The sequence below is a fragment of the Pinus tabuliformis genome, chromosome 6, assembly GCF_031772625.1.
Source record: "Pinus tabuliformis cultivar Carrire ecotype Pingquan chromosome 6, CPIR1, whole genome shotgun sequence".
Taxonomy (NCBI): Eukaryota; Viridiplantae; Streptophyta; class Pinopsida; order Pinales; family Pinaceae; genus Pinus; species Pinus tabuliformis.
In genome coordinates, this window is record NC_142292.1 from 333,619,292 (window position 1) to 333,643,644 (window position 24,353).

The 24,353-nt window shown below is 38.8% G+C and overlaps 1 protein-coding gene across 3 annotated transcripts in view; it reads left to right on the top strand.

Moving 5' to 3' along the window:
• Positions 1-24,353, top strand: part of LOC149258661 (phox (PX) domain-containing protein) — a 279,551-nt gene that overhangs the window by 46,996 nt on the left and 208,202 nt on the right. For all 3 annotated transcript variants that reach the window (XM_089415651.1, XM_089415650.1, XM_089415646.1), the window contains exons 2-7: positions 13,669-14,071; positions 14,181-14,358; positions 14,595-14,734; positions 14,912-16,247; positions 16,658-16,758; positions 17,002-17,146. In XM_089415651.1, coding sequence (XP_089271777.1) covers positions 13,669-14,071; positions 14,181-14,358; positions 14,595-14,734; positions 14,912-16,247; positions 16,658-16,758; positions 17,002-17,146 — 2,303 coding nt within the window. The remainder of the gene's footprint in view (positions 1-13,668; positions 14,072-14,180; positions 14,359-14,594; positions 14,735-14,911; positions 16,248-16,657; positions 16,759-17,001; positions 17,147-24,353) is intronic.

Genomic DNA, 24,353 nt, shown 5'->3' on the forward strand with positions numbered 1-24,353 from the left:
TCCAAGGTTGCCTTCACGAGGGTAGTGAGAAGTATCTCATATTTGGTTGTGGTTGTGTTCAATTACTTGAAGTGGGAAATGGAGGGAGGGGAGCAATTCCTTAAGGCATGTGGTATAGGTTTCTGCATAATCTCTATTGAAAAGAAAGGTAGTACCTGTGGTTGGTGGGATGGACTAGAGGGTAGTGGGAGAGGAAGAGGTAGAGAGGGAAAGGGAGAAGGTGAGGAGGGCATGGTCTGCTAAGCGGAGTCGAGAGACTGAGAGGTGTTGGATATGCAGGAGAAGGTTTTGGTGGGCTAAGACATAGTCAACAACATTGCCCCCCTGCTATGGGGGAAACAAGTAAAGTCACCAGAAGTCGGAAAGCATGGAAGCTCGTTTAGGATCAAGAGACCATGGGATTCGCCTAGGTTCAAGAGATGTCTCCTGTAACTTGTGAGGGGCCATCACTATCTTGTGAACTCCTATGAAGACCCATAGATTCCAGTTCCAAGTCTTGGAGGCAAAGTGCGTCTTTTGCTTTGTCGGATAGGGAAACCTAGAGGTCTTTGGTATGAGCGTTGAAATCACCTAAAAGAATGACATCACCAAGAGTGGAGAAGTGGGAGATATTTGTTTAAAGATCTAGAAAGGATCGCCCCCAGACTCCGTGTGAAGTGCAAAGTGTGATGAGACTGGGGCAAAGTAGCAAACTGCAATGTCGCTATCTGGAAGAAGGGAGCTGTGCTGATGGAGTTAGACCCATAAAAATTTTCCATGCTCATCGGATGACAACCAAGTGAACCCGCTTTGGAGAGAGTCTCGTATAAGACAAGCAACCTCGCCGGATCCTTTGACATTGTCAAATCTTGTCTCTTAATGACAAAACCATACCCATGGATACCCATGGATATTGGGTGGTGTTCACATGGGGCTTGCATGCATCTCTATGAGAAAATGACAGTCAGAATGTGAATGCATTGCAAAGCATACCCTGTGAGGACCAAAATGCACCATTACAATTGCAACAACCAATGGATATGGTGGACCAACTTTCCTTACTCTGTACCCCAACTGTATGAAACCATGATTTGTTCCAAAGGGTGGGAGTATCCTCGAGGAGCTCAATCACAAATGATGGCTATGACATTACGAATTATTGCCCACTCCCCTTCCTTCTACGCAATCATGATCCGATCAAGAGACAACTTGAGTTTTGCCATTGAGAATTTGGTAAGGTTAGCATCGAGGAATATCTTCTGTGCAAGTGGGAGCGATGCCAGTCTTCTCTTGGCTTAGAGAGCTCTGAGTTGATCCTCTAGTGACCAAAAGCAGAGAAAGAGTGTGGCTTTGGGGCCCATCCATGCCTAATCAAGAATGATGTCCTTCAAATCCAAAGTTTCATGAAGGAAAGAGGTGCCTGATTATAAGGGGTGAAAAGGAGCTACTAGAGGGGGCAACCCATGTACTCGAAGCTTAAGCTCTTGAGCTTGATGAAGGCATCCTCATTCAATTTTGCTTGTATTACACCTTCAACTTTAGTGAGTGGGGGTGGATGTTCACTTTTCCGGACCACTTCAACCCAAGAATTAAGTTTCATTGCTGGATTTTGTCTCCCGTCTAAGGAAGGCCTCCCGTGCTCTCATCTCATCTTGCATATTTTTGATGTTTGAGATCATTGTTTGGAATGTGCGGGAGTCAATAATTGGTTGTTGCAAGTGTATGTTTTCTTGTTTTTTCATTTTTGGGATCATCTACTTGAGAACAAATAACTTTCGAATGGAGTTGTTTGTTTTCATTCTCTAGGAGATCCATCCTTTGTAGTGGACTCTTAATCTGGGATGTCCAAAAGGAGAAATCGCGCTCCATGGCAATATTTGTGGGGCTATAAACTTGGTCATTGAGGGTGAACGAAGGGGATCTTTCCAATAATCGACCAGATTTGGGTGCTAAATTTGCAGAGGTTAAAATGGCCTCTTGGTGGTTATTCTGTCCACTATTCAGAATCACTGGAGTTTAAATCATAGGCTCAAAGCAAACATGAGATCATTTACTGCCGTTCTTAGCCCTGTCAAGTGGAAAATGTCCACCATGGAATTGGGCAGCTTTGTAACTCTGTAACGACTGCTCTATACCTCTGTAACGACGACGATTTTGTATGCAACCCTCTGAGGTTTTCCAAGCGGCTCTCAGGCCGTAAAATCTCTAGATATCTCGTCTTCCATTAGTTGTAGTTTCAAAGCTTGCTAGGGTTTCATCACAACACTCAATGAGTTTTGACTAGAGCGATTTTAACCTTTTCAGAGTGGACCGACAACACTCAACAAACTTGGGCATATACGGGGCTGATAGCAAGCACCACTAGTGATAGAATTGCAGCGGTCGCATGCCTAAACCAATGACAAAGATAAGCATGTGCTCATCTTTATTGTAAATTGTTTCACTTTGCGAAAAATTTGCCTTAAGAACAAGCCAAAAATATTGATTTGAATGCCAACACTTACATAGTGATCTATACAAAATGACGTCGAACATCGAGATTGTTAAGTACCATTGATGTCGAAGGTTAAAGATACCTCGCGATTGACACCGCTTGACTGCAAACTGAATAGTGCGTCATCTTATTGGAACATTTCAACACTTTAGGCCATACAAAATAACGTTTAACATAAAGGCATTTGGAACCATTGGCATCAAAGGTTAAAGATACCCCGAGATTGACACCGTCTGATTACAAACTGAACAACACATATTGGAAATTTTTGGCACCCCAGGCAACGCACTTGATAAAATTGTAGCAAATTGCATGCCTAAACCTTGATTTCTTGTGGAACTCGATGACAGTCAACAAACTCAAGCATATACAGGGCCTATTGCAGGCACCGCAAGTGGAACCATTAACGTTGAAGTTTAAGGATACCTTAAGACTGACACTGCTTGACTGCAAACCGAACAACGTGGACAATCTGGAAAGGCGTGAACAATTCACAGAGACTATATTTGAAACAAAAAAAGAATGGGGAAAATATTTTGATGCAAGGAATGGCTTGAAGGTGATTATGTGGTGGAATCAACCATTTTAAGAAGTGCTTTATTAGATTACTTTCCATTGTGTCTGAAGTACTATGAAACTATTCTCGAGACCATTGTGGAGGTGCCAAGCAACACATCAATTCACTCACACCTAGAATGTCAGAGGGATTAGTTCCAGACGATTCCTGAGCAGTGTCACCCCCCGCGACAGATTCCTCCCTAGCCCCAACGGAACAACCAAAGACTTATCCAAATCTTCTTTCCTTCGTCCTTAGATGCTAGGTGTATCCCTCATTCCTACATCCCCCCTGGACTTTGTAGACAGACACCTCATTGGATCTAGAGGACTCCAATAGCGAGCCAACGCTACTGTCACCCCCATCACCGTCGGCGATCGGACTCTAGCATTCTTGACATCATCGACCTCCAGCCCTGGACTTATTCACTTAGTCTTCTATATGATCGGGGACCTTTGATATGGTTATATACACGTTCTTGAGGCTGTTCAATTGTTGTATCCTTCTTTACTTCATTTTATCCTAGTTTTAGCTTTGGCATTTTCTAAGAGTTGCATTTCCACTCCCACATTGTACTCGTATTGGATGTATCCTTTAGTTCCATTGACCTACTTTTGTGGTCATTTGTTGGACATTAATACAATTATCTTTCCTTATCTTTTCAAAGGAAGCAAACGAAAGAATCCCCCTTTGGCTTTTGTAAATTCCATATGAATTTTTACTGAGGTAGAAATATGAAATTTACATTTGGACATATTTCCTTTTCTCACGCTGCGAATAACAATAGCCCACCAAAAATAAAGGGGAAGGGAGCAAAATTCCCTTTATTTTAGGAAGGAGGTATAATACATTAGAAATAAACATATATACCATTTAAAATTCTTCCATGAAGAAGTACCAAATGGGATTAATTCTTCCAACAAGAGAATTATGAATATAAACCCAATTATTGATGATTAACTTCAGATTTGTCTTGCATCCATATATGTAAGTTTATTTCTCCATACTTGACCATGTAACCCAAAAGGGAAATAAAACCCAGGAAATTAACATGCAGCCATGAGAATTATTAATCGTTTTGGGAGTTATGCTTTGTTATCAACAGAAGCCATAATATACGTTAACTTCTCTCAGTATTCTCGCTAGTCCTTTGGACATTTCAACCCAGTAAGATTTAGGAATATATCTGGGTGAAAGAGTACAAAATAAACCAACCAAAATGTCCAAAGACATTTAGACATCATGTTGCATGCTTGTGCTTGCATAAAAGTAACCATAACAAGTTACCATAGAATAACCACAAATGAGGCCATAACAATCAGTTTGATCCCAAGTAATTGTGAACAATGGCTTCATATATTGTTAATCAATGGTAATCTCTCAAGGCCCGCGACTTGGGTATAGCCATTCCCACATTGATAATTTCTATATTCATAACAGCCCAAAGGGCTCTTAGACTTCATGATGTTCCAAGCATTTAAACTTCCCAGTTTGATCATGGGCTATGCTCCATGGCTGTCCCAACTACGACATTTATCATATTCTTCTCAGGTCAACACACAAGGAAGACCTCCAAGTATTCTTGACCCAATTCATAAAGAGATTTCAGCTAATTCTCTGTACAGCAGCCAGCTATCCCAACAGAGATACTCAGAATACCTCAATTTAAAAGGCTTTAAAGCCTCAGTTCAGTATTACAACAGATTTACAGGCTTCATGAGTTCATTGATGATATCTTTAATTAATTATTTCGGATATTGTGTGAAGACTCTTCCAACTGAGTCTTCACCGTAAAAAAATGACATTTGCTTGTTTGGTCCACATGTGCATTGGTACAACCTGTCCACAGGCAGCAGGTTCAAGGCATATTTGGCCTAGCTGAAATGGAACAAAGCTTTCATGGTTGAGACCCATTGAGAGTCATCCACAACCATTCAGCCATCATGGCTGTTCAAGGGGCTGAGGGGCTGTCTTACCCTGCCATACAAGCATTACTCACTTTAAAAGTTATATTTAGAGGGTTATATACTATCCCCTTCAAGAGGGAACATTCAACCATTCACACATAAGATCAAAGTTCATCTCAACAAGCAATAAAGCCCAAATTATACATTTCAGAGCAACTTTCACATGACTTAAAGTAGATAACAAATTGCATTTTTGAAAGATAAATACACTTATCTGAGTTGATTTAAGATTTGCGAGAGACTGAAGAATCGTGAGCCACTCTCCACCCAACCATAGGCTCAGCTATACATCAATTTTCTTTGAAGATGGCTACCCCCGAGGCAGATTATGATGCCATAAGGTGAGAACTCATTCAGTCATCAGTAGGAAGAAATATGAAGGCAAATCTCATTAAGATTCAGAAGTCAACAAGCTGTGTTTCAATCCACTGAACAAAGGAGCCTGCTCAAAGTCACGGGGGTCACCACAGTGAGTTTTCACAATACAAGGGAGGCCTTTCTCTGCCCCAGCAGTCTGTCAGCGCCCTTCCCTCTTAGTGCTTTTGTGCTCACTCAGCTAGACATCCACAAATTCACAGCCTTGTTTGCCAGCTTGGGTTAAAGACTCTAATGTTTGATTTCTTTAACTGGAAAGTGGATTTTGTAATTCTTCATTGTCATGCTATCATTCGGAAGTGTTTTTGGACACATTCTCATGCATATTTGGTCCCCAGACCCATTTGTATGCGTCCCTTTTTCTCTGCACACGAGAACACACCATTCTCTGCCTCCTGGCCCAAGGTTTTGTGGGTCAAAATCAAAATTCCGTGGGTAAATTTCAAGTTCTCCAAAAGGGTACTTTTCCCATACCGGCACAGTCCTATACCATTACTATCTATTCTAATAACTGTGGGAAGTTGGTAGTTCAAATACCAATTGCCCTCTTAATTGATCTCTGGGAAAATGGGAAAACTGGGCAATTAATTTTGGACAAGATATTTCCGCTGGTAATAAACGTCCAATTTCCTCTTCACAGTGCCTCTCATGACATGAAAATCAATGTAGGCATTCCCCTTTCATTCAGCTGTAGCAATATTTGAAAACAAAACTAATTACATAATTCAAGAGTTTATCAACATGTCCATACTGGCATATCCAGCAATACAACTCATACTTACAATTACAAAATGGGATCCAAAATGGGGTGTTACAAGGAATATTTTCAGCAAATTTTAAGAGCAAGAGGAAGGAATGTGTGTGGAGTTGGATGATGATGCTATGTATCCTATTAAAGGATAGGGCTCCATATCTTCCCAAATCCCTTAAGATGATGTTCTTGAGTTAGACTTTGTCTTGTATGTTCCTGATTCAATGAAGAGTCTACTTTCAATTTCCTGCATGGTAGATTTACAGTGTTTGTCTTAGTTTGATGGTCAACAAGACATCATGAGAGACAGCAATGATGGATCTGGTCGAGTTGTGGTCAATGAAGTTGAAGAAGGTGCGCTTTACATGCTACTTATAGATCCTGTTGAGCAAGTATGACAATATTCATGATGGAGGAGGGTTCCTTTAGCTTTGAGGGTATAGAAGGATTCTCTCCATAAGAGGGAGATGATGTTGATGAAAATTTTACCCCAATGAGTTTGTACTAGTATTGGGCTTTTATGAGTAGTGTAGATGTCATTTATTTATTTGATAGATCTGATACATTTGCCTTGAGGTTGTACATAGATGAGTTCATTATTGTAGGAAATCTGGGACAATTCATGGTGTGGTGTGGGAAGAGTTTGACCAATGAAGTTGACTTGAAGGACAAAGGAGGTTGGTAGGTTGCTGACATACTATTTCCTGTATAGAAAGTTTTCATCGTGATGATTGTGAAGAGAGTTCAAATTACAGAAGCAATCAGTGGTCCAATGTCATGTTTCTTCAGGTTTGCCCGAGGCCAACAATTTGACCAGGCCCCTAGCAGAGGGGAGGTTTTAGATGTAGAGGGACTATCTTGTGTTTGGCAGACAACACTTTCCTTATTAAAGTTTTCACCTTTGTAAGTGTTCTCGTCTTGGGTGCATTTGCCAGTTCAACAGGTATCTTTGTAGGTATCCAAAAGCTAGGCACACACAGAAGCGGGTTTGTACAGCAGTTTGACTGGGCTCTTGTGGGTAACAGAGTGTGAGCGAGGCACAATTAAGTAGAGAGTAGAGAGTGCATGCATGCACTGGTTTAAGTTTATTTCCAGTTTTGCCACCTTTGGCTCATTGCGGTTGCAGGTTTAGAAAATTTCAGTTCAGTTCAGTTTTCTATTTAAATTCAGTTCTATTTTTGAGTTGCTTTTCTATTTATGATTTACTTTTCCAATTTTAGGAAGAGAACACTGGATAAGTTTTAGAGAGATAGGGTGCAGATCCCAAAGAGAGCGTAAAGGTGATTTGCATCAGTAAGCTACTCAAGTCTATGTGCAGTCCTCTAGGAAGCCAGTGCATGCAAGCTGGGCACTCTAACCTGGGTGCTTAGGGTTAGGTTATTTTAGTTTACTACCGTCTTATCTGTATAGAGAGGCAGGGTTTCTATTGTTGTTCATTCAGCTCTGAGAGAGCAGTGAGTGATTAGAGTTGGGATTTGAAGCTTACAGTATTCTCTATTTTCAGATAAATAAAACAGTGATGTGCTTTGAGTTTCACATCTGTTGTACTTGCTGTTATAATTGTCTGTTTGATGTGTTTCAGTTCCTTGTAAAGATCAGATTGCAGTTTTGATAGTACTTTCAGTTGTCTTTTGAGTGTAAGTAGGTTATGTCAGATTGTTGCGACTGTTACCATGTGCTGAGAATTTCCACTTTGGAAAGGAGCTTGAAGTTTTTCTGCAAATTACATTTATTCAACGTTCAACTGCCACTCTGAGGGAGAATGACTTGAAGACTTACCCACTACAAATTTTTATTTTGTTGTAAATTAATATTATATTGAAATATATTTTTAATCCACCAAACTATTAGGTGGGATAGTAATATTTAAATGCATACCAACCTAGATGTGTTTTCTTTCACTGTCGTGCAGTAGCATACCCTTGTGCATGAGATTGTGTGATCCTGTGTTAAATTCCTTACATACAAGAATGAAGCAATCAATGCAATACCTGCATATAAGGACATAACATATTCAAGACCTTGGGCATACCCTATAGAGATGTAGCATTTTGAAAAAAACATTTTGAAGAACTAATTTCCACAAGAGATTATGTGGCAGACCTAGCGACTACACAAAGCAGACCCATATTTTTCCAGATAGGCACAAAGAAAGGCAATTGGTATTTATGGAAGAATACATTTCACAGTGTAGAAACATAGCAATCAACAATCATACATACATCATTAGTGATGACCTCATAAAAGCAGGACCATATTCATCCAGTAGATAAGTTTATTTGGAGAAGGGCACACACTTGCTACCAAGATATTTTGTTCATTCTTCTTTCTTTTAATTTAATACGGGTAGGCACACTTTCTTGGCATTGTAAGAAATCAACAAATTTATGAAATTCTAGAATGTTGATCTAGATAAGATAAGATAATTTTATTTCCAGGTTAATTGTTTTGGTCACAAGTAATATTTGAAAATCTAGTAGATGTGATTATACAATGTAATCTAGACAATATGAATGTACCCCAAATTAAAAAAAGGATTGGTGATCTGATTGTTTAGACAATAATGTGAGACCAGGTAAAGAGAATAATCTGTCTGTTAATGTTTTCTAGTTGATTTCTACCTTTGACATCAAAATGAGGGTGATGGCAACCTGAAGGAGCGCCAATAATGGGTTTTAAAAGAGAAGCAGTGGCTGAGAAGATGTAATTGTTGTTGTATTATGATATGTCATGCGCCACCTACATTATGATATGTCATGCACCTGGGTGGCTCTTCTGGAATCTGGTGGGCACTGTAACTTCTTTTCCATGTGATCTGGTGGATGGGATTTGCCCCATATGCACTTCAACAGTTTTGAAGAATACCAAAAAAATTCTTGTAAAGTTTCAAAAGTTTTCTTTTGAGTTGGAAGAAAGAAAATGTGTTATTTTGTTTTTAGAGGGGGTGTCAATGGTAACAGTCAATAACTTTATGTTTAGGAGTCATTAATTTTATATCACATAAAATGTATTAGTTAACTTGTGACCAATGCAATGTGTAATATTACTTGTTGATGTTAGAGATTAGGTGGTTAAACCACCTCATTAACTAGGTGTGATATAAATGTGTCATCTATGGTGATTCAAGGTGTGTTAAAGATTTATGTTTGATAATAATAAAGCCCATTTTATATTTTTCTTTTTCTACCATTATTTTTGAAAATGTTTATGCACCATATTTACATACTGGTTCTTGGTAATCTGAACCTTCAACAAATTCAAGCAACACCCCTCTTCTGTGACAATCAAAGTTATGTACTTGCAAAAAATCTAGTGTTTTATGTTAGAAGAAAGAAGGTGACATTAAGACCCCCTTAATGTCAACTTTTCTCATGTCAAGCATAGATCTCAACTTTACAAACTTTTCCTCTGTAAAAATTTTGCTGAAGATGTCTGCTGGCTGTTCTTCACTTATCCAAAAGTTCATTCAATAATCCCATCATGCACAAGATCTATGAGTCAGTGAAAATATACCTCCACATGCCTAGTCTTCACATGAAAAACTGGATTCTTGGCTATCTGAATTGCGCTATGGTTGTCACATCTGGTTTCTTAGCCTTTCTTTAATCAAGACCAATCTCATACAAGATGTTCCTGATCCATATTGCTTCCTTCCCTGCTTTTTTTGGCTGCTCTATATCCAGCCTCATATTGATAATGACATCATTATTTTTCTTGACCAAATAACTGGACCAGCACCGAGATGAAACATAAAACCTGCTGTGGACTTTATATCATTAGCATTGACACCCCAATTTGAATCTGTATAACCAAGAAGTGAAAATTTTCTATCATATGTGAAACAAATTGGTAATTGGAGGTGTGTTAGAATAATAAATGGCCGTTTTAGACAGGAATTCTATTTTAACAAAATTAGGTGTAGGATTTAAAATTAGATGTGTGAGAAAAGATAAAGCTAAATACAAAATTTTAAGATAAGTTTTACACAAATTTTGTGAGATCTATTTCAGGCTGAAGATCAATCGTGATCTTTGGCAAGCAATTTTAAAAATGAATTTTCAATTTTGTATTATACTGTTGATAATATCGGCGATATTCGAAAATATCACGATATTTTCGGCAAAACAATATATCGCCGAGAAAATATCGCGATATTTTCAAAATATCGGCAAATATCGGCAAAATATCGCGATATTTTGAAAATATCGGCAAAATATTGGCTATATTTAAAAATTTGAAAAAATTATTTTTTATGCTTGCCGATATTTTGCCAATATTTTTGCCGATATTGCCGATAAGGTATTTTCTGGACCCTTGCCGATATTTTGCCGATACCGATATTTTCAACACTGATTATAAATGACCTTACTTTGTAGTATGGAATTGTGGAGTTTTGTGCAAGTTCTTTCCTTCTCTTGTGTGTCTTTTCTTTCATTTGTGGTCTAAAAACTGACGTAGCTTTTAGTTCTTTTTAGAATGGGATTGTATATTGTTCACATGACCTATATGTTTTTTGATAGTAGCGTAGCAAGCTGTAATTTATGGTGAATGTCCTTTTTTTTCCTTCTGATTGAAAGTCTTGATGGCCATGTTCACTGACTTGCTAGTCTTTCTATGTCTTGATAGAATCTCCGAGTTTGAGGTAGAGTTTAGTATCAAGATTATGAAATAAACGTTTGGAGTTTAAACTTATCTGGTTTGTTTTTTTGGTTTGATGTATGGTGCATGGACATTTCTTTACATTCTAGTGACCTATTTAATACTTTTAATGTTTGCTCACCGAACTACAACAGCAATGCTCTTGTACATGTGGGGTTTTGCATCATTGAAAAAAGAGAAAGAAATAAAGAAATCATGTTAATTTCCAGTTCCATAAATTACCAAAATAGATCAACGGGTACATCAAACAATAATGTGAATATAGGAGCGCCAAAGGCATCTTCTTGATATAAAAGCAATGTAAAGGTACAAGCAAGTAACCTCAAAATGTTAAATGTGGTAGGAAATCATGGATATGCATGCATTATGCCTTGACAATGCCCTCCAAAGGAATATAAAAACCACATACGAAGGTGATCAGAAATACGATAATGTACTAATGTACTTACTCCTTTATGCTTTTAGGATATTTACAAGTCAATTTCTAACACATGTGGAGATTATTAAAAATATAAGTTCTTAATTTCGTGGAAAGTGCAGACTTTTGTTAACTTGAACAAGGTTCCAGTCAAATGGATAGCATTTGACTCATGAATACAGCACTACTCGAGGCCAGGGCAAGTCTTTGGTTGTTGTGTGTATCCCTTTCAGTAATTGTTGCCTTGTTCATGATGCACATTATTTCTGGGTCATGCCTTAAGGTTGTTATTGCTTCATGACGGTAAAAGCCAAACCATTCACTATAAAAGATTCACATGGTCTTGCCATTCCAGCTGGTGGCTAGAAAATATAAAAGAAATTGTGAAGGCTGTGTACAAAGCGTTCTGATTGAAAATTTCTTGCTTTCTTATTGTAACATGGGAAAGCAACACTAAGGAAAGGCATATTATGCTATGTAGCGTGGAGTTATAATAATAGTTTTAAATATTGATGATATATTGTGATATTTGCAATTAACTGCGAGTTTTCACTTTTGTATATTATTGGCTGCAAAAATTGCATTTTTTAAAGAGGTATGAAAATCTTGTGATATCTTGTCAAACAGTTGTGAGACGATGGAAAATATTACCACAATGTTGCAAACATCTTTGATTTCTCCCATTTTTTCCGAGATTTTCGGGTCCAAGTTTATGCTTGCTGATATTTTCCCTAATATTTCTGATAAGTTTTTTTGGAACCTTGGTGATATATCTCTGAAACAATATTTGCATCACCCTTAAACAATACGTCTGGATATATTTTACAAACTCAAATTAGTACAAGAGGGCAGGCTGTCTGTGTTGAAAATGTAGCGAGTAAAGGTCTTTTTGCTTGTGCCTTAGCCAGTGAATACCTCAATTTGTCTTTCTCTCAGTACAAGTGCGAGCTTATGAGATAGACTGTAGTTAGGATGAGTTTATTGCCAGTTTACTGGAATGTTCATCAAGATATCATGCGTAGAGTTGGAGCTTCAGTTAAGTGTTATAAACATATATATATATATATATATATATATATATATATATATATATATATATATATATATATATAAATAATATAAACAATAAAAACACTAAATAATGATTATATAACTAGTAATTAGTTAATGAAGAGGTATGTCCCTAAGGACATGTCTTTCCATGAAGAGGCCCCTGCCTAAGGTATATAAGCAGACCCTCACTCTCATTTGTAACATCATTCTCATTCATACATTTTAATATATATTCTTGTGTCTTCAATGGAGATATTTATATTCCAAGTCTTCTGGAATGTTTAACCTGCTATAACGAATCTTGTTCGTTACATTGGTACCAGAGCAATTCTCTGAATATACGAACCTTGTTCGTTACATTAAGTGGAGTCTTCATCAGTTTGACTATAAAACGAGGTGGCGGTTAGAAGTTTAGTTAGAGTGAGTTAATCTTCAGTCTTGATTGAATGAAGAACGGGTTAAGAACTCCAGTGCTGATTGGAGAGGAAAAGCGTGTTACTCTCAGTTAACTCATCAATCAGAAGTCGAGTTCTAAATTTAAACTGGGTCTCCTTGCATGCTTGAATTGGGTCTATAAAGAGGAAGACGAAGACACAGGAAAATTCATAAGCTTTGTGCACAAAATCTGTGTGACAAGACAGAGCTCACAAGTTTTGTGAGATCATTCTTTGTTTGTGAGTGCGCATTCTTGAGGAGCAAGTGCGCACAAATTTAGGAGGAGAATTGCGCTAGAGAATAGGAGCTGAAGTGCACAAAGAAATAGGGCCTAGTGCGCTAGAAAATAGGTCTGGTGCACAAGGAAATAGGCCTAAGTGTGCAAGGAAATAGGGGCTGTTGCTGCGCAAGGATCAGGGTTTTGCAAGGCCAGTTGATGCTAGTTCAGCATGAGAACAAGTGTGTTCTCAGAGAGATGGATTGCTTTGTAATGGATCAATTGCTCAAGAACTATCAACAAAATAACACAACAAAGAAAGCAGGTTTTCCCTTTTCGGTTTCTTGGGTAAACAAGCGTGTCAATATGTGTGATGTGTTTTTATCTCTGTGTTTTATTCCGCTGATTATGAATTGTTAAGAAACTCTGTATCTTGGTGAAAGTAAACTAAATTTCAGTATTCAGATATTCACCTAAGTAGTTGCAGAGTTTCATGGAAATTTAGCATTCTGAACTTCTTTAGGTGCCTTTCTTGAATTTTTTTCCTCCTGCCATATCTTTGCTTTGTGTGTGATGGTAAGGGATTGATATTTCTCATGCCTTAGGGTCCATTGATTTTGTTTACGTTTGTAACACTTCTTGTGCAAGAAACATTTATTATATTATTTCCTGTTCATGCCCTGCCTGTTGTAAACTACCGCAGCATGTTCTTAACTACAGTAATGAAATGTTATTTATGGTTTTCATACTTGTTTTCTTTACAGTGACAAGCTCTTCCGTATGGATTAACATGCCTGCTGCGGTGTTTGTGATAGTTCTTATTCGCTACATTTCATATGATGTTAGTGCTCGTAGGAAGATTGCAGAACAAGGTACGCCATCTTCAACAAAGAACATTTTACAAAACCAAATGACCCATGGTAATGCATCATTCCAACCTCAGTCTGAACCAACTGATTGGAGAAGAAAAGTTGATTCTCCAATTGTTGAGGCAGCAATTGACAAACTAACAAGGCATCTCGTGTCTGAATGGATAACCAATCTATGGTATGAGAAAATAACACCTGATAAAGATGCTCCAGAAGAGGTCACAGAAATCATGAATGGTATTCTTGGAGAAATTTGCTTGCGAGCCAAGGATGTCAACCTTATCGAACTCATCACCAGGTTTCCAGCATTTGAACTAATTTCAGTTTGTTTTAAATCACTATTTCATAGAAGAGTGTCTAGATTCTATGCATCTTTTGAAATTGTAATCATAAACTTTTCTATTCAGGGATACTATACAGTTGGTGTGTGAGCATATAGAGCTCTATCGAATAATACAGACTCATATTGGAGAAGCAATGTTGAGTAGCTTGTCAAATGATGAAAGAGATGCAAAATTGAAGTTAACTCTAGCAGAAGATAACAAACTTCATCCAGCATTATTTTCTGCTGAGGCAGAACACAAGGTTTGAGGTTACCTTACATAAAAGTTTAAAGTGACATATAAATTGCAGCTAAATTGTCATTTATATCTTTGGTCTTGTTAGTTTGTAACCTGTATCAGATCCTGCCTTACTATGGTTAAAAGGTAACTTTATAAAATTAATATTTTTCTGTAGTTTGAATTATGACTGCTATTTGGTTTCTGAGTAATTTGTAATCTGTTCTGTTTCCAAGCTTTACCAGTACGGTTTTTTTGCAGGTTTTACAGCGTTTTATGGATGGTCTTATGAATTTAACATGTAAACCTGATGACTTGCAATGCAAATTTTTCCGATATATTGCAAGAGAGCTTCTTGCCTGTGCAGTGATGCGTCCCATCATAAACTTAGCGAGTCCCAAGTATTTTCTCGTAATGCTTGTTCCACAGTCACTAGATTTTGTACATGTTCCTGAGATCAAGTCTCCTTGTTGATTAACCATGGATACGTTTGAAATGTTTTAAGTTATTGTAGCCACTTTGGTATGTCTATCAGGATTCACTTGATCACTGTCCACAATTTGTGATCTTTCTGGCAGGTTCATCAATGAGCGAATTGAATCTGCTGTTTTATCTCTCCGAAATAGGGATGGAAAACTAAGTAAAGCTTCAGAGACAGGGACAAAACAGAGTAAATCCTCAAGATCAAGGTTTACACCTGATCACTTCTCTGGTTTTCTAGACCGCTCTATCTCAGGGGTTGAACTTGTGCAGCTTGGACATAGCCATGGAAAAAAATCTCAACCTGTGGAATTTGATGAGGCACAAAATGGGGTTTCCTCTAGTTTTCAAAATGAACCAAAGAATGCTTATCTTGGGCCATCAGCAGGTATCCACCCAAAAAATCATATAGTGCAATATTACCAACAAGAGGGTGATACATCTAATATTGTGCCGGACAATTGGAAGTCTCAGTCTGAAAATGTTGAGGGAATAGAAAAACACAATGTTGATGGTAAAACGACTCAGGCACGGCGATCCTCAGGTGGGGAATGGGCTCAGATGCTTGATATTATGTCAAGGAGAAAGAATGAGGCCCTTGCTCCTGAGAATATTGAGAATAGGTGGGCAAAAGGGCGTAATTACAAAAAGAAAGAAATTGCAAAATGCGCATCAAAGCCTTTGAACCCTAGGGTATTGTCTGAGGCTTCTGATAAAACAAATTTTGTCAGGAAGCCATTTAATGGGCAACCAAAAAATTCAGGGATAATTAAGAGTTCTGTTTCTGAAAATCATCCCAGTTTTTCTCAACAGATAAAACAATCTTCTGGTGATTCCAGTAGAGAATTAGAGGATGCTAGCAGACTGGAGGAACCTTCACATGTTCATGAACAAATAAGACATGAAAAATCTTTTAAACAGCATATGGAAATTATAGAAGAGAGTGGGAGTTCCTATACAAGTGAAGATGACGAGAATAGCAGTGTGACAGGGCTTGGTACTCCTGGCATTAAGGTATGGGATAGTAAAAGTAATAGAGCTGTATCTGTATCACACCACCCCCTAGAAAATGATCAAGGTCATCATACAAAGCAAGGAAACAAAAGTCAGCTTCGCTATCGTAAATTATATAAAACAGCATCAGGTCGGAGAAGGACTAGATCAAGACAGGGTGTAGATAGCTGGCAAGAAGTGGAAAGAACTTCCTTTTATTTGCGAGATGGCCTGGACATCTTGAACACTGCTCAGGCAGAGGATATGAGAACTGAAGACCAAGGGGATGAGGGTGAGAGTGAAAGTAGAGTTTCCAGTGGGACCCTGGCCTGTTCATCAGCCGCTTCCATTTGCAGTTCTGAAACAGCGAATTCATCTAAAATAAATTCTGAGAGATCTCACCTGGCTGTGGCTTCACCATCTCAGCAACTGCGATGCAAGGCAAGTATGAGATTGTTTTTTAGTCAATATCTTGTACGGAGTAATGGAAATTGGGCTGCAACGCAAAGGGAGACATTATTTTAAGTTGTCAATAGCACAGTTGAGTACAATGGAAATATTGTTGTAGGAAGACTGCATATTAACGTCTTTTGGTAAATGGAATTATTGAGCATGAAAGGATAGAAGACTACTTGGTGGAGTGCAGTAGGCACATCTTCAATTTAAGACATGATACCATAAAAAACAGAAAGAATCATCTAAGATGCGATTAGCTATTAGTGGATTAACTGTGTTAGTGAACATAATGTCTAGCAAGGCGTGCCAGCTGCAAATACAAAGAATTTAATTCTTTATTTTAAATTCTGAATGCCATTCAAGTATGCAAGATATTCACAAAAATTATTTTGCAGGTATTGGGAGCAAACTTTGTAAAAAGTGATTCCAAAACCATCGCTGTGTATTCTATCTCTGTGACAGATAATGCTAACCATACATGGTCAATTAAAAGAAGGTGATGGAGTTAAATGCATTGAGATTAGTTCTTTCATCTTTTTTTATGTGGTTTAAAGCATTATTTTGAAGACCAGCATTTGGTGTCCTTTTCTTGTATAAGCTTTCAGTTATAACTGAATTGCTTGTGTTTTTAACTCGAGAAGTTATCTGGTATAGTACTCTGACTTTTGTGCTTTATTTGCGTCGCGCACTAATCAGCTTGACTTTGTGTGATAATTGTTGGGAAACTATGTGGGTTTAGGTTTCGACATTTTGAGGAGCTGCACCGACGGCTCAAGGATTTCCCAGAATATTCATTAAGTCTGCCTCCCAAACGATTTTTATCCTCAAGTCTGGATGCTTCAGTCGTATACGAGCGCTGTAATTTGCTTGACAAATATCTGAAGGTGACTTTTGAACATTTTGGTTTGTAACTTTGTGCATTAGTAAAATTTATTGAAGATCAACCTGGCCATGCTATTTGCTGCTTTCATTCTCTTATTTCATATATTTCTATTCTTTTTATTTTTCTGTTCATGTGTGACACTCATACCAGAGAGTTCTCCCCATATTAATAATCTAACTTATCTTTGAACAATATTAGTCTTCTCTTTTGTTGTTAGCCTTTTTATGAGTTGCGCTAGGCACACCTTATTTTGCTATTTGTACTAATGGTATTTATGACTGTTAATTTTAGGTTATGTTCTATGCTTAGAGCAATTTATTTCAATTTTCACAGTTAGCTCAATATCTTTTCCAGATTAGCAATCACATCAGCATTAAAGTAAACTACAGATAGAACATACACATAAATTGCAGAAGACAAGCCAAGACAAGAGGACACAAGATGTGGCGCTAGCCAGGGTCAAACCCCAATGTGGGGAAACTCTTGGTCAATTCTTCTTATATGTTCTTCAATAGTTCAGCAGAAAGAGAGAGAGATAGTACATTTACAACAGAAGTCAACATTTTGACTTATCTAGATAAGAGCATACATCATCTCTAAGAAGATGATACATGAGATCAGTTGAAGACATGTTGCTTCAACTGATTCTCCAAGGTGACTCTTTCACCTATCATTGTGCTGCATCTTGTCATCATGCTGCACCTCACCATGCTGCACCCATTATCGCACCCATTATCACAATGCTGGACCTCATGACCATGATGTACACATCATACTGCTGCACCTTATGTTGCACCATGATAGCCACTGCTGTCCTATGTTGCATACTGCTGTCCCACTATTAGTGACATAGCCATTCCATGTTAGCTTTGCTGTCCCATTGTTTTTGTTGCTGTCCCATCATAGTATGCTGTTGTCCCATCAATGTCATTGCTGTCCCTAGTATGCTGCTGTCCCATCAATGTCATTGCTGCCCCAACATAGTATGCTGCTGTCCCATCAATGTCATTGCTGTCCCATCACTGTCATTGCTGTCCCAACATAGTATGCTGCTGTCCCATCAATGTCATTGCTGTCCCATCACTGTCATTGCTGTCCCAATTGCTATTGCAGTACCATGTTTTGCTGCTGTCCCAATTATTAGCATTGCTGTCTTGGGCATGTTTGAGTCCTCAAACTCTCATGCTGTCCCTGTTTTGAGGGTCACCTACAGCCCACCTTTTCAGCCGTATTAGGCCTGCATCTAGGGCACCATAGGTTAGTGTTAGGGCTCCCTTTAGACTACGTTAGGGCTGCCTTTAGAGTCTAGACAGCATTTAGGGCTGTCCTTTAGACTGCATTTATGGCTTCTCTTAGACTGCTTCTAGGGCTGCATTTTGGACAGCGTTTAGGACTGCTCTTAGACTACGTCTAGGTTTTCTTTTGGACAACATTAGGGCCTCTCTTAGACTGCGGCTAGGGCATGCTTCCTTGACAATGTTTTTGACTTCTTCTTTGATAGCGTCTAGGGCTAGGGTATCTCTTCTAGGGCAGCTGCCTTAGTCTTCTTTCCTCCAACGTCTAGGGCTTCCACTCCTAGATTTCCCTTCCACTAAAACCCAAGACAAGTGGAGAGAAATCAAGATATAAGTGTGTGTGAGAAATGACTCTCAAGTCATCTCCTTTTATGCTAAAACGTTGAGCACTTGTGGGGTTTATTTGGTTGCTGGCCAACCTTGACAAATTGTCTTATAACACAAAAAAATTCATATCTCCATGAATACTTATCGGAATCCGATGATCTTTAGATCAATCTTATACCTCTCGACGAGAGGGATCCAAGAAAAATATCAGCTGCCATAAATAAGATGACCCACATGGAGTTTGTCCCTAGTTGCCAATTTAACACTCCCTCTCAACTAGGGAGAACTCCATCTGCTGATCCATCTGTCCGATTGTACTCTTTGCCATTAGTGCCTTGCACTGCTCAGCTTTGCTCTGCTTTGCTCTACTCTGCTCTACTCTGCTCTGCTTTGCTGAACCATGAAGAAGAAGAATTGATTGAGAATGTCTCATACCATTCTCTACTGAACCGAAGTCAGTTTCATATGAGAAGAGTGTGTCATATCACTCTTACTGACCCGAAGCCAGTTTCATTGATCCCAGATCAATATCACAAGGAAGTGTCTCAAACCGCTTATACTGATCCCAGATCAATGGAGGTCATCCTAGCATAGGGAGTACGGTAGATACAACGATGCGTCCATCAATAGTACTACTATGGTCCCTAACCCCATTTCCCTGCTCATTGATCAGATGAGAGGTACTTCCCATGAGTCCCAGACTGCATGGGTAGGATGCCTCGACAGGAGAACTAATCATCCTGTCCACAGGAGAACGAATCATCCTGTCCATTGGTCGCCACAGGAGAACTAATCATCCTGGCCCACAAGAGAACTAATCATCCTGGCTCACAGTCGCCATGGGAGAACTAATCATCCCGACCCACAGGAGAACTAATCATCCTGTTCCATAGTCGCCACGAGGTATCACAGGGAAAGGTTGAACCTGTCACCCTGTACATAGTGCACCACCAAGGGAGGGTGAGTCACCTTGTGGTCGTATGTCGCTCCAGTAAGTACCCCAAGCCCCAGAGCTCCCAGAGCTCAGTGCATGCAACATGTAGGACCCTTATATGAAGGTCTCTCAACGACTCCAAGTCGTTCGGGAAAATCACAGATTTGACCTTTCCTCGGGGCTTTGACAAAGTGTCTGCGACCTGTACATTAGTCTCAATGCGATGGAGCCTCCTCGCTCATCGACTTACCATATCCCAGATAAGGTAGTATCTGATGTCTATCTGTTGGAGCAATCATTGAATACGGGATTCCTCAATAATCGAATCCCCCCTTGGTTGTCACAAAGAATCACAATGGTATTCATCATGTGTACAAACAGCTCACTGATGAGCTTCCACAACTAGGCAGCTTCACACGAGATCATACTCGTAGCTATGTATTCGGTCTCGGTGGTGCTTATAGCAACCGACTTCTGCTTCCTGCTCATCCATGATATCGAAGCAGAATCCAGAGAGAACCAACACTGGGAAGTGCTCCAACGATCTTCTACACTGCCTGCCCAATCAACATTCAAATAATCATGCAGCTTCATGTGTCTGACAGTGTGTCTCAATCCATGAGAGATTGTGCCTTGAAGATATCTCAGAAGATTCTTGGCACCAATCTAGTGAGGCTCAACCAAATATGAGCTCACCATGCTAATTGCAAAGCATATATATGGATGGAAGTTCACCAAGAACATCAATGCAAATGAGTTTATGAAACTCAGAGGCATTTCCCAAACCTGGTCCAGCATCACCACCATATAACTTCTGAAATTTAAGATCCTCGAGGTAGTCACGGGCTTGCAGTTTACCATTCCATATCTGGAATCCAACTCCCTCTTGCTTCTTCAAGTGAGAGGGTCTGCACCTGTCAACTTGGGAGGAGACATCATCTACAAGCCTAAGCTTGTCTAAAAAATACTCATCCTTTTCCATGAAAAGGAATTTCGTCAATGCATCAACCACTTGTTCTTTCGTGGAGATCTTGTTGTAGCTTCTCGGCTCCTATCTGCTTCATGTCATGAACCATAAAATGGTTTGACCTTCTTGGATCTCTGACAATCTTCAATAATCGTATCCAACATATCATCCAGTAGTCTATTGAACACCTTATGGAGCCAAGCTTCTTAACATATGAATTTACATCTTCCTTCTGCTTCATGCTCTTCCAAGAAGTCATATCAGTAGTATATTTATCAGCATCAGTATTGTCGACCCAATCGATGTTTTTCTGAATCGAACCAATCAGCTGCTGGTACAACAATATCAGAGTTCTTCAACATCTTGTAAAAGGGTCTTACTGTAGATTTGTCATCTATCCATTTTAAAGATTTTTGATCACAACCTTCTCAAGGTTTTCTGCCAAACTTTGAGTAGTATTGTATCTATCCAAGATGTTGTAGCCCCCTCTTTCCAGCTGAGGTAAATGATCTTCTTTCCTTTTATTAAGTCTTGCTTTCATGCTGCCTTTTACTTCTTTGATGCATACTTCAAACAATTTTCTCCTTCTTCAAAATATTCATGCTTTGCTATGTTTTTCCAATTCTTCCATCTGCTAGTTAAGTTTAGGTAGTTCTTGTCTTGACCTCCAAGCTTTATTAGAAGACTATGAAAGAACAAAGTGCATAGTCAAAATAATAGTAGTAATAAAAGAAGGAAGATGTAGAGTACTTATCTTTTTGAAGAAGATTAGCTCCCTCTTAAACTTGGATCATTTTCATCAACCTTGTCCTTACATCAACATGATGTTACTTCTGTCGTCTTCAAGAGCTAGATCTTTTTCTTACAACGAAACAATTAGTTAGGGTTTTTATTCCTAGGGTTTTCTAACCTAAACCTTTGCTAGGGTTTTCAAATCCTAGATATATCAAGCTCTAAAGTCTTCAAGACCTGTCATTCTTTAAAAGTTGCAATTTCTACAAGCACATAAATTTGTTAGCTGCAAACCCAAGAAATATCATAGACAAGTCTTCTATGAAATGAAGTTCTTTTTGATCCTAGATCACAAAATCCTATTCTTCATATGCAATGAAATACTTTGAGTGCTAACATATCAACGATCTCTGATATTTATAATACCTTACTATTTTTAAGAGTGCTTAAGATCGTTTAATCATGTTAGTTTCTATGACCTAGAAAACTTAGCATTGTATGCAATGTAATTTACATAGGTCAAAGATTATACGTACCTTTTTCAAGCTTACCTTAACCATCCTTGCAGAGATCTGATCCTTTTGGTTGGTGTACTTCCTTCAACAGAGGTACCTCAGACTTTTAGCCGTCAAACCACAGGGATTTCTAGTAATGTCCTTTGTCTTGATTCACATAGTTTTTGCATATATAGTCTAAAGCTTTTAATCTCTCCATAATATTCATATCTCTTATCGTAGTTCTTTTATGGAGTCTACAAAGTCCCGGTCATTGTCTTCAAAGATGATCCTCAAAGTTTTTTGGTCTCTTCCATAAACTATATGCCACAGCAAGGTGGCCTTCCAATTAAAACAAAAAGTCATAGGTCTGTCTTCTACAAAAATCTGTAAAGACATCAACTTTAGATCATAATGAGTATTAGTCCTTTGCGCATGTCACAAACTTCTGTGCTTCACATATAAACTCTTAGGACTGCGCATATAGTGCCAAAAATTCACATTCTTTCACAGAGAAATTCGTTATTTGAATTTCTAGACTTGACTACTTAGAAAAATATCTAATGTATTTCTTGGTGTCGTCATGGATGCTTTTAGAAATATGTTGCCACGGTGAGCTCGAATGTCATAGAAATATATTACCTTAGTAAGCTTCGTATGCTACGAACCATAAGGAGATATGATACAGTACAGTCCACAGTGCCTTTAGAGACTTCGTCTATAGTGTCACATAGATTCCTACAAGCCTAAGAGAATATCAAGTGCAAACTTTGGCCTTCTTATCCATTTGAGTGGGGGTTGGCAGAGATCAAATATAATCTCTGTTTTCATCCTTTAATAGTCCTTTTGCTTTGTTATTCTTCGTTTTTTTGGATATAATATGGATTGCTTCGGACTTGTAAGCTGAGTGTTATGATCCTAAGAAAAGTGCTGCAGAACTCGGTTCATATTCCAAAGGAATATAGCTTCAGTAAGCTTGGATGTCCACAATAAGCTTAGGTGCTTCAGATTTCATGCTACAGGTAGCTCACATATGTGCTTTAGGATCTGAATTATTCTGCTATAGATCTCGGACCTTTGTCTCAATCTTGGATATAGACCACAAACTTGGATCTATTTGTACATGCCTGTCATGTCACAGAGATATAGGAGCCACATAAAGCTTCCTACAGAAACTTGGTTTAGCACAGAGAAATATATCATAGGAGCTCGCATCATCATTACTGGAGTTTGTATCATCACAGGAACTTGCATAAAAAAAAAATTGGTGTCTTCGTATTCACAGAGATAGAAGGTATCACAACTTGATTGAATACTATAGAATAAGGTGCTTTAGAGCTTCAAACTCCATGCCACAGACTTGGATTTTCTCGTACAGAAGGAGACCCAAGTTTTCCTTGTTATCTTGGCCTCTTACACTAGACTTTTGGACTGATTTCTTCCAAACTTAACCCTATTTAGGGATTCTTTAATAGTGCTCCTGTCTTTACCATAGCTCTGATTCCATGTTGAGAAACCAAGTATAGTAGAGTTAGGCTTGATTACTCTGTCTTGATAATTACTTGTGAATGTTTAATGTCTTCATATTTCTTCGTAGGTGTTCTTCATCAAGCAATTATACAAATGTCCAGTCTTTCACGAAAAAGAAAGAGACAAGAGACACAAAAATTAGGCTCCAAGCTGTTATATAAAAAATTAGTTAATTAGTAGTTATTAGGCAAAGGGCATGATCTCATTCACCAAGAGGCACCCAAGGTAGTATAAAGCCAGGGGCCTCCCACCAACTGTAATCATCTTCTATCTGTTTTAATGATAATAAATATGAATTTGATGAATATCTAAGTTGTCTGCGCCATCTGGTATCAGAGGCACCACTGTTGCAGCTCCTATTCGTTTTTCAAGTCGCGATTCCTTTCATCGGCATTCCGTCTCAGTTATTGCTTTGCTCCGCTATCTACCCCCTGCATTCACCTATCTCTTGTCATATTTCTTTGAAAAATCCATTCCCTGCGGCCGTCCGATACAACTGACGACATTGTTCCTTGTTGTTCTAATTGTGCGCGCTACCTGTTGTTGACTTTACCACTCTGCAAATCCGCTGTTCCCTTCTAACCATCCGACAACCCAATTTCGTCCACTGTTATCTTCGTCTGAATCCTAGCTGCCATTGTCACAGTTTGAATTCCAGCCGCAGTCCGTCTTGTGCTCGACTCGTTCCATCTCCTTGGTTGTGTAAACATCTGTGCGCCCCTCCTCCTTACCGCCTTCTGTCCTGTCCGCAGCTCCGTAGCCCTGTCCGTAGCCCGCACCTGCCACATCCGTCTTATTCCCCGCTGTCCGCATCAGTCCAAATCCCAGGTCGCCAAACGACGTGGTTGTTGACCTGTCTGTCCACCCTCATTCAAAACCAAAACCGTATATGGTTTATAACTATAGTGGTTATATATAAGCTTTAATTA